The sequence below is a fragment of the Rhinichthys klamathensis genome, unplaced genomic scaffold, assembly GCF_029890125.1.
Source record: "Rhinichthys klamathensis goyatoka isolate OS25496 unplaced genomic scaffold, OSU_Roscu_1.1 h1tg000127l_1, whole genome shotgun sequence".
Lineage (NCBI taxonomy): Eukaryota > Metazoa > Chordata > Actinopteri > Cypriniformes > Leuciscidae > Rhinichthys > Rhinichthys klamathensis.
Window position 1 is genome coordinate 3565131 of NW_026606664.1, and position 11624 is coordinate 3576754.

Here is an 11624-nt window from a genome sequence, read left to right on the forward strand (position 1 = left end):
TTGTCGTTTTATCGATCTATCGATTGTTTTATTGATTTCTCTGTTCTATATATCTATTGTTCTTTCATGCTATCGTTCTATTGTTCTATCTATCGTTTTATCTAAATGTACGTACAAAATCAACAAGTCTAAGATTTTTGGGGAAAAGGACTGCAAGTGACTTGCCAACTGGCCTGAAAGTCTTTCACACATGCCATTTAAAGAGCCAACCTTTTTGTTGAGTTCTGCACTATGGTGTCAAATTTGGTTGCATAAAACAAAAACAGATGCCACCATGAGGAAACTGATAATAGATTTTGCCATTTAGATTTTCGTCATCTTCAACTCGTTACTAATCGGCATAATTCGTGGCATAGTGATATCATTTTTGCTTGAATGTGTGAAACGCATTTTTTTTTTTTTTTTTTTTTTTATGCGGGAGTCTGCCGAACAGATTTAAATGTGTTATAATGTCAGGAGTACTAAACCCCTGTTGGTAGCTAAAAGCACAAATTAGCCAAAAAAAAAACCACGAATGCGGCAATGTGAATTCAGGCAGAATAGATTCCTTTAAAAAAACTGGCAATTGCTATTGTTGTTTACTGCTTGCTTTGCCCTAACTTTTAGTCAGTATTGGATTTGACTTGAACGTTTTGGTGATGGTACTTCCTGGCACATTTCAAACCTGTGTTTTTGTACGATTTAATTATCGTACTACGTAATATCAACGTTTTTTTAACGTACCAGCTGCTGTTCTTTAACAGTAGACTGTTTTACTGGTACTATTAACACGTTTTATCCGTGAATGATCTGTATTCATTCATCCAACCTTGAATCATTGGAATAGCTGTTTCTTCAGTTTGAATCTGTGATGTGGTTGGTCATTACAGGTCAAATTTTTCTGCGTGATGATTGATGCTCATGTCCAACATTGTGGACACAAATGTGTAATGTTAAGACGAACAACTGTGACATATCCCTGTACACTGCTAACTTTCAGCTACGTCATCTTTCTGTTCCTCTTTTTTTTTCTTTACTCCCAATTAGCTTGTTTTGACCGCAAATAGCTGCTTGACACTCCCTGGTCATGTTAGTGTCACACTAAACAGTGTTACTTTGTCTTATTTAAAATGTATTAGATGGAGCCTAGCTCACAATGAAACTTGTGCGGTGGTTTTTGAACCCTGGTTTATCTGATTCCAGTACTACACTAATCTTCAGTCAGTTGAGCGTTTTTAACAAAACCGTACGTCTTCAGGACTGGAATCGAAAGCCAGTGTGTCCCAGACACAGATAACGTCAGTTTCTGGCCTATGAAGGTTTTTTTTTTTTTTGACGTAATGTAGGCAAGTGGGTTATTCGTATACCTGGGGCTTTGGTCCCGGCTTTTTTTGCCTTTTACTGTTACAAAAATAAATAAACAAGATAACAGAACCATTCAAACTAAAAAACAAATCGCAAACATTTTGTTAGCGCTCCTTTTATGCTGTATTTGTCCTTTATACCTCCATTGTGCAATAGTTTGTAAATTTTATTTGTTGTAATACCTGTACATTCATTTGTTTTCATATCCTGTTTTATTATCCATGTTTTTTTCTCTTTTTAAAGAAAAAAGAAAGTAAATATTTTTTTAGTGACTCATAATTTTGGGCATATGTCCCATAAAACTCGAGCTGAATGCATTCCTTTTTGGCCTGCCTTTAACCCCTCGCCTGTGTAGATAAGACCGATATTAACCCGATAGAGAAATGCATAAGAGTATACATAAACCATGTATATTATGTGTTATATTTGTCCTATGAAACATGAGTAACTGCACATGTGTAACTCTAAACATTTTAAGGATTTCAGACTGCATTGATAGTGATTAGTGATGCTTGGATTCCTTTGGAAATGTTCATGCTCCGTATGTTGTCCCTTGATTTCACAGAATAAACAAAAGATAACATTTCAGACGCATGTATACGTCACTCTATTCAATTCACATGTGTTTGTCTCAAATGCTGTAATATATAACCAGAAACCCCAAAATGTATTTGGACACTTAAAAAATGTGTAAATGTCACTTTTTTTTTACTATGTTTTAATATTTTTTTTTTTCTGTCTGTTTGTGTTCATAGTAATCTCACATACTTAGCCAAATGTAACTGCACCTTAAGTAAAAACGTGTCCATAGTTAAATCTGATGAACTAGTCCTCTGTGAACTTGACTTCACACTCCAGACCAGATAAAATTGTAATGAAAATCACTTGGAAAAATGTTGTAAGATAGGGTCTAGCATCATTTGTTTGCCGACGCCACTTGGTTTGATATTTTATGTCAGTGTTTTTCATACAAATTAAGCGTGACTTAAAAAAAAAAAAAAAAAACGTATTTTTGGGTTAAATTGTGCCAGCCTTTGTTTTTTCTCAGTAGGCTCAAGGTGCAACGGTAGGGCAAATTCTTGTATAATACTGCATCTTAAATTGCTTTATCGTAGCTACTAAAATCAGGAATCTGAGACTGAGTCATAGTTGTAAAGCTACTAGTTTCTTGAGGACTTCCTTGTAGCCCAGTGGAAACTCCTGGAACACGAGAACCTGCACACAGAATGTTAACCGTAACAGGAAATTCCGAGATTGGTATTTGCTTAGTTTGTGTGCTAGTGAACTTTGAGTATCAAAATGCGCCAAAGAGCCTCCCAGAATTGACTCCCGATGTTTATTCCACATGCCTCATTAGTTGTTTTAGTTTTGTTGGGAATGCTTGACATTTCTAATAACTTGTGTACGAAAAACCTCTTTGACCCTGGTAAATGCATATCTTGCTTGCATAAGCAGGGAGTTTCTGGGAATAATGGCTATGTCAAGTGAGACGGTCCAGGTGTGCCAATAATGCTCTTGTGTTTTACCAGAGCAAGGTGAGTATGTTAAATGCGACACACATGTACATGTTGAAGGTCTGGATGGGGTCATCATGGTAACAAGATCCTCAGTGTGCTCTCACTCGGTTGATTGGATTCGAGGGGACCCTTTCACGGACTTGAGCGTATTGACAGCTGGCTGGGAAATGTTGGCCCGCTCCTGCGCCAAAAATTGCTCGGAACGGGTATTGATTTAAATCAGCGCGTTGACTAATCGGACCTCGATCTGCTCGTGAAGGGCTCCAGACCCAAGCTGGATTTTGTGTATTTAATCAGCTGGGCCTGGGCCAGGAAGCAAGGGCTCTCCACCGAGTAATGCTTCCCTGGGGATGCTGCGGTGCACTGACGGACACTCTTCTGCACTCCACCAGGACCGTCAGCAGAGGTATGCTATGGGAAATGTAAGCCAGATGGCCACTTTCCATTATGTTGTCACACAAATGTGGTTTTTCTTCAACCATGGGGATTATCATTTTTCTGTCTTTGTTTTGTTGGTGCTGAGGTGATTTTGAAGAACTGACATATAATGTTATTGCCTCCCAATGCAGCTATTCGCCTGGATTTTGATGGTTTGTCCCAAGTTGGCGCAAATGACGTACGAAACATCATGTCCTGACGTTGTGCTCCATGGGAAGTATCACTACAAAAAGACAAGTGTAGTGTTTTGACAAGTTGTAAGATGATTCCCGTGCAAGTCCAGCAGGTGGCAAACTCTTCCCATGACATTCCCAAGCTTTCCAAAGGAATCCGCACCAAAAGCACACGTGAAACCAAAGCAGCTACATGGACAAAAAGATACTGAGTGGTATAACAAACTTCCAACACATTTTTCCATTACAACCTCATTATTTTTTTGTATATTTAGTTCATTAAGTTTGAATAAAACATGTTTTTAAAAACAAATGTATCTCTCCAGGTGCAGCTGTAATGATTGATCCCAGGACAGGAAGTGGAGTTAAATTAGTATCCCTGGTTGGTGGGTACATTTTTGAAGAGAATTCATCTAAGGTAATTTATAGTTTGTATTTGAAAACGTTTTGCTGCCGGCATGAGGAATACCCTCAAGGCTCCATCACTCACTCTTACAAAAATCTAAAAGAGTCTTGTTTTTATCTTTTTGCATGAAACCCGAGGAGCATTCTGGCTTGAAGCCAGGCAATTAACATAATCCTAAATGCATCATTGGTGTCATTATCAGTTTCTTATGTTGGTTAAAAACCATTTCCTAGGTGAATAGTGTCAAGGCTCGGCTATCTCAAGGGATGTGACCTTTGTAGCAGACTCTTGAAGATCATTGGAGGATTAGGGAATTGTAAGCTGAAACGGCACACATTAACCTGGCTGATTTATCAACTATACAGCAACTCTGAAAAGTGATCTGAGACCAACCTGAAAGTGATATGAAAATGTTTTTCTTACTTCACAAAGTAAGCCATCCATTGACACAGTTTTAGTTCCTCATTCCTCAAAATAACCATGCAGTGAATACCTCTCAAACAAGTGAACGGTATAATATTTCCATACCACTGCACAGGGCCCATGAAAACACAAGAGAGTATTAATAGTGTTATCATACAATAGGGAGATGTGCTTTGTTTTTTGGACTAGTGTCAGTATAAGATGCATTATTGGATGTGATTTCTGCTGTGTGACCTGAATATACTGTACCAACTGGTATTAAGCACCCAAAGGACAGTCTTTTGTTTATTAAAGAACATTTAGTGCTCTATTTATACATAAAGACTTTGGTGCCAGATACCTTCAAGCTCTTGATATGTATTTTTATCTGATTGACTTAACAGCGCCTGTAAAGTTTGAATTCTCACCCCAACTGTAAAAAAGTAATTTGAAGCAGAAAGTTCACCCACTTCTTCCGTTGTTTTTCCAAAGCTTCTCTCTCTTCATCTGTGGTGTAGCCCTCTGCCCAGACAGGGCTATATTCAGTCTCACCAATTATGTAAATGTAATGTTTGTATTTATAGGTCTAGCCGCAGCTCTCTGGCATGGCAAAGTTGCAGCTGGGAAAGATTGCAATCTCCCTCAAGGCTTGTAACATCTACCCTTGGGCGATACCACCGAGATCTTGTCTGAAGGATTGGAAAAGATTGATTGATGTGCTAACGTACTGGACACATCGACAGACACAGATGTTTATATCTCAATTAAGTTTAATATGTACATTAAGTACAATATTTACAGTGTATAAATTATGTACATAAAATGTTTGGTCCAGAACAACTCACATAGCCCTTATCATGTCATCCGAACATGGGACAGTCTGCAATTCACGTTAACAACATACAAATTTGTAAGAATACGTTAGAAAAAAAAAGAAACGAAAAAACCATAAGACCCTGATTTTTAAATGTTTATGTCGATAAATGCACAAATTACTTCAATTACTTAAAAACATTCAGTTAACGCCCTTTTGTTAACTTTTAAGGCAGTTTTGAAAGAAGAAAACATTGTCTTACAAAGCTTATTTAGTTTCTTGAAACAATAGCATACAATTTTTTTTAAAAATGCCAAGAGTATTTATGGCACTCGTGAGATGTATACATGAATTAAAAGGCACTGTTGTCATGTCCATAGTACATCATGTTAACTTAAACACATTTAACTGTCTGATTCCAGTTCCGTCTTGAGGTTTAGGTCCAGCCTAACATGAGTTGAACTTGTTTGGCATTTGTCAAGCTCATTGGAAAAGGAAAATATATTTTGTTTCTTTAAAAAAAATCTGTAAAGAAATGAAGTGTAGAACCAGCTACAATGCAAAAGACTGTTTAGGATTCAGCAATAGGTCAAGTCAGTTCATTTTTCCTCTTTTGTCATACTTTAAATAAAGGGTACAGACAAAATGCTTGCTTTGACATCCATGATGTTCATTGTTCAGTGCGTTTAGTCCAAATTTTCAGAGGCAGTTCCTACATATGGCGTTTCATATGGAGGGCGAGATGGTCGGACCGGGAGAAGGCGCGCTCGCACAGATGGCACTGGAAGGGTCGGTGTCCGGTGTGCTTGCGGAAGTGACGGGTCAGTTCATCAGAACGGGCAAACTTCCAGCCACAACCTTCCCAGCTGCAGTGGTAGGGCTTCTCACCTAGTGAAAGAGAAGAAAAAAACAAGGTATGTTAATATTTATATATTTTCAGCAATCGGTTATTGTCATGACGTTCTATTGTCAATTTCAAAAAGAGCAGTCAATTGGGATGTAATCGCATTGGCATAGATGTTTATTTACCTGTATGCGTTCTGTGATGCGCCTTCAAGTGGGAACTTTTTGTGTAGGTTTTGCCACATCCAGAAAAAGTGCAAGTGTGAGACGCTGTCCGTTTCCTCGGCCAGGTGCGACGTCCCCTTTTTGGTTTGGCGTCCATCTCCAGAGGAGATGAGGGTGGTGTCAGAAGTACTCTTTGGTTGGCGTTGGGCATTCCAAGCCCGTCGTCGCACACGCTGAAGTGATGCGCATTTGGGTAAGACAGGTGCATCTGTGGAGGTGCGGCATGGGGAAACCCCGTGTTGCCTTGGTAAGCCTGCTTGAACGTCATCGCGTGGCACATCTGTGACTGACAGTCTGTGTTGATGAGCTCCGCGGGGCTCTGCGGTGGAGTCATGCTGCCTGCCCCCTGGGGTGAGTTGGCCAGTCTTGGCTGCTCATATGACCTCATGCATGCACCGTTGCCTTCTTGTTTGACTTTAGGAACCATTCCTCTTGCAGGTCCATAACTGTCCATGCAGGGCTCCACTTTGATACACTCCGAAATGTCCTGATTGGGGAAGATAGACCTGACCAGGAATCTTCCCTGGGTGTTGTTGGGCAGAGATGACTGGCAGTAGGTGTCTACATCGGATTGCAGAAGCTCTGCCATGAGGCTGGTAGTATACGGCGGAGGTGACGGGTTGATCTCGGGCACCGAGTATGCGGTGGGGTTGTACATGTTTCTGGATTCTTGCATTCTGTAATCGCTTCCCATACCGAGTCCGAGATTATCAGAACCCGCAGTGTTGGCCAGAATAAACTCCAGATCCAGATATTTATCAAGATCTTCGTCGTCTATTGCTCTGTTGAGGTTGTCCATGTTTGTTATGTCAGCTATGCAGCTGAGATGCATGGACCTGTCCAGTTCATCCTTCCACCTCTGCAATGGAACAGATAGATTAAACTTACTTTGAGATTTTAAGAGCAAGAATGCACAAAAAAAAGTTATAGTACAAATCAAGAATATAGTAAGAGGGTCAGGAATTTCTGTCAATAATTTTCAATGCGTTTGAAGTTCATCTCGCTGAACTCGAGTCTTATAGTAGGCTACGATCTAATAAAACTGTTAACTATCTTAAAGACGCTTTAAACAAAACACTAAAGGTTTTCTTGTATATTGTGATGTCTAAATCTAATTTAACGTGATAAATAATGACACAAATTATACATAATAAAATATATAGTCGATGTACAATCGAGCAGCTGTTGCTATGGTTACGTCCTCAGGCGAACGCGATTTATTTTCGCGAGGATAATACTGTACGTTTAGCGCACTGACTAACTTGCAATATAACTTTTTTTTGTAGTTCGTGAAATTGTTTGAAAACGCTGTTAAAATGCGTATATACACGTGTATGTAAAAACAACTACATACATATACGAATAAAGCACTACATAATCATAATAATGATGTGAAATAAAAAGAAATAGGCTACTCACGTTTTCCCAGCATTTTTCCTTCTGTGCTGAAAATGTGGAAATAGACGGTAAAATTGTTCCAGTCAAAGCCATTTCCAGTCGTCCCAGTAAAATTAAAAAGCTTTAAAAATCGGGGACCAGTTGCAATCCCTCCAAGAAACTTTGGTTGTAGTGCACTACAACTCGGTTTCTGCTGTTAAACTCTCTGTTTCACACTCATGCAGCAAGTATGAGTGGTGGAAGACCTTATCTTATAAATATCACGGCAGTAGAAGCTGGACCAATTGTACGAAGCGGAGGAAATACGCACTATCCGTCCCTAATTTTAGCCGCGCTATATAGCTGCTGTTCTCCGGCTCGTGCGCCTTTCGTCTTGGATGGTGAGAGCGCACGGGCTCCTTCTTTAAATCACCGGAGTCACTCCACGCCCCCTCGGTAAAACGAGTTAAACGAGTACAACATGATGCAAAAGATCCCTCCTCTTCTCTCCCTCTCCCTCTCTTGCCTTTGGGGAGAAAAAGAGCAGAATGGGAGAAAAATACACATCATTAACACGTTGTTTAAAGATGAAAAGTGTCGATACCAATTGCGCGCGCCACTGTGAGCCCCCGAGACATGTAGAGCTATAACAAAGGGGATTATGACCTCGGGCATTATTGCATTTTAATAATGTAAAATTTGCTGGCTCAAGAGCTAATAAAATTAATCCATTTAATCTTTTTTTTTTTTGCTTCAGATAAGTGAACACACATGTATTTTAATCCATGCATTTCCTAAATAAAACATTCTAAGTTTTAAAGAAGATAGTAAAAGAATGTTTTTTACGTTAGACTGCTCAGTTTTGCGAAATAACATTACCATTACCAAGCAATTGTTGGGTTAATTTTGTATGTTTTATGACATCATAAATAATAAAGGCATTTATATTTTACTTTAATCTAACTATGAAATCTGCAGTTTGATGTTTTAAACCAATCAGTTACTTATTCAAAATCGGGCTCTTTATTTTCCTACTGCTAACAAATGTAACCACTGACATATTTACAACCAGTATTGTGATAATGATTTACCTGTGAGTATATGCTATATAAAAAGAAGCATTATTAAAAGAAACTTTAAATATGAACAACAAAACAGTAGTGGCTTTATGGAGATTTGACTCAAACATCTTTCAGAAGGGCAAACTAGAATTAAACCTCTTTTCTCACGTGACTATTTTACATCAACTATTTTTAGACACTTGAAACCCCATCTTATTCACAAATTAGTTGTACTGCTTATAAAAAGCCAATGTTAAAGTAATACTACGTTTGCACTGTATATCATGCTGTATTATGATGTAAGTGTGTGTGAAGTTACTCCTTGCACCTGCAGCCGTAGCCACAACTTTATTGGATTTGCATATCATTGGACCGAAATATTAACAACAACACGACTCTCTGTGCTTTTTAACACCATTTCTGGCTCCAAATGTATCCGTAGTATCAAGCTCTAAACAAAACCCTTGCCATTAAGCTCTTAAAACCCCTTTCATTTGCAAATAGAGCTGAGGAGGCTGGGAATCCCCCCCCCAAATAGCAGGTATCGGGCAAATTACTTGTGCTAGTCTACGAACAGATATTTTTAGCTTGCAGCAAATTGCAAAGTCCAGTCACCCACAATCCAGTGCAAAAGAAAACATTAAATGGTGGTTTGTGTGAAATTACATCACTTCTCTATTTTTGTGCGTCAAAAATAACACTCAAATGGTGAGAACGTTCTGCATGAGAGTCCAAATGAGGTGCAAGCCGGGTGCGACGTGAACCATTCAAAGTTGAAACGAATGCCATTCCCTTAAACATACCAACACGTGTTTTGACTGAGTTTACCGTTTTATTATTCAATAGCCCAATTTAAGAGTACAGTATGTGATTTGGGCACGGAGAATGTTGAGGCCTAAGAATGCCAGTAAAGGGTGTAGTTATATTGTACAGTACAACTAGTTCTCCCCTCAGGGCAGCATGGATCACACATTAATATGTTGGTTTGTGCTGTGATCGTGTGTGTAGGAGGTTTCCGACACACCCTCACACACACCTCCTGTACAGGTAGACTCTTAAAAATGAAGCTTCTTTATTGGCATCTATGGTTCAATGAAGATCCTTTTACATACACTCTAAAAAATAAAGGGTCTTTACTGGCATCTTTAATTTAAAAACAAAGGTTCCAAAAGTGGGGTTTCGCAGTAAAGAAACATTTTTGGTTCCCCAAAGAATCTTTCAGTCAACTAGCCTGGTTAAAACCAGACCATTCTCAGTTGTAACTGAGTTATGGTCTGGCAAAGCGTCATAGACAAATCATTTCCAGAGGGGCGTCACCAACGGACGTCGCGGATAGACCTGAAACCAATCAGAGCGATGAAGGAGATGACGTATGCAGAGCGGTGGAGAAACATCTCCGAGTGTTGTTCTTTGCTCTGTTTTTAACAAAAAGGAAACGTTCAAATCGCTTAAAACAGACGCGATAGCTGATTCGAACGAGTGATGTTCGACGGCGGCATCCATCTTTGTAATGTAGGCTACAAAATCTGCTTCAAAATCCCAGCGCTGTCGTCATCGTGTAAAGCCCGCCCCAACGTTTCTGATTGGTGCCTCGATTTCGACGGATTGGAAATGGGCTTGAATGAGCTCTTTGCCAGACTAACTTTCAGAGCAAATCTAAATTTGCCGGAAGTTGTCTGGGTTTTCCCAGGCTATCAGTCAACAGTTCTTAAAAGAAATGTGAACTGAAAATGTTAATAATCCAAAGAACCTTTTTCCACAATGAAGAACTTTTTGTGCAATGGAAAGGTTCTATGCATGCTAAAAGTTCTTCATGGAAACATGAATGCCAATGAAAAAGCTTTATTTTCTAAGTGAGTGGAACCTTTTACATTGCACAATTGCACAAAAGGTTCTGGAAAAAGACTCTTTGTATTATTGAAATGTTTTTTTTACACTGAGAAAAAAAGGGTTCTTTTAAGAACTGTTCACTGAAGGGTTCTTTGGGGAACCAAAAATGGTTCTTTTCTATGCCGTCATTGCGAAAACCCACTTTCTGAACCTTTATTTTGTATATAGTGTATACAGGCCTATATGGTGTCTGGTTGCTTGGCATGATGAACTATAGATGCTGAATTATAGTTCTGTTCGGACAAAGAGATATAGAGAAACACTGTACCTCTTGATTTCTGCCTTTTATCTGTTTATGTGTTGTATCCCATTCTCACCTATCTGTGTTGGTATCTTTGATTCTTATCAGTTTATCAACTCGATGTGACTGCCAATGGATAACCATTCACTTTTCCTTTTAAACGATATGTAGTTTTGGAAAAGATTTTATGCTTTGCGTGTGAACTGAGCTCAAGTAACCCGCTCGGCATCAAGCATTTATTTGGAAAAAGTTTTTTTTTCTCTTGCTTTGGTTATCCAGTGTAATGCATATTTTGCTGCTTGAGTCAAACCCTGGGAAACACCTGCTCTTTCTTCACAGCGGGACGGCGTTGTGGCTGCCCTAGGCCCTGCTTTCGAGAGAGAAGGAAACCGAGAGTCCTGCCAGAAAGTGCGCGAGTGAGAGTTTGAGACGGAATGGGATTCTGAGCAGGCCTTTATATACGCAACTATTTTTAACCCCACTCCCTCTCGCCTATCACAGGGCTTCCTCTCTCGGACGCTCAGGAAGCCAGCCTGGCTCGGCTTCCTGCCTTCACGCCGGGCTCTTCAGGGCCAATCAGGGAAGGATAGCGTTGTGATGACCAGGCACTGACTCAAAAGGAAAAAGAGTTAAAATCATGCCACATATTTGTGTGATTAGATTTCAGTGGAGCAAGTGGTCGTCTGAGAGGGAGTTTGACATGTAACTCATGTTTTTTGAGCCTTCTAGATTAATGATGAACTCAAACTGAAATCATTTGTGTGTCATGCTGCCACTAACAGTATTCATTTCTCCTTAATCAGTGTTTCCCAATATATTTGTCTAATGTGCCTCCACAACCCCATAAGTACTCCTAAGTAAGAGCCTATGCATATACAGTATGTATACAGTAT

General features: G+C 39.4%; 1 protein-coding gene across 1 annotated transcript; it reads right to left on the reverse strand.

Moving 5' to 3' along the window:
* Positions 1-5032: 5032 nt before the first annotated feature.
* On the reverse strand, positions 5033-7948 carry klf2a (Kruppel like factor 2a). Its single transcript, XM_056256587.1, has 3 exons — positions 7582-7948; positions 6124-7021; positions 5033-5982 (listed from the first exon to the last, which is right to left on the reverse strand). Exons 1-3 carry the CDS (start codon positions 7651-7653, stop codon positions 5807-5809), a joined length of 1146 nt encoding a protein of 381 aa, XP_056112562.1. The 5' UTR covers positions 7654-7948; the 3' UTR covers positions 5033-5806.
* Between the last annotated feature and the right edge of the window lie 3676 nt (positions 7949-11624).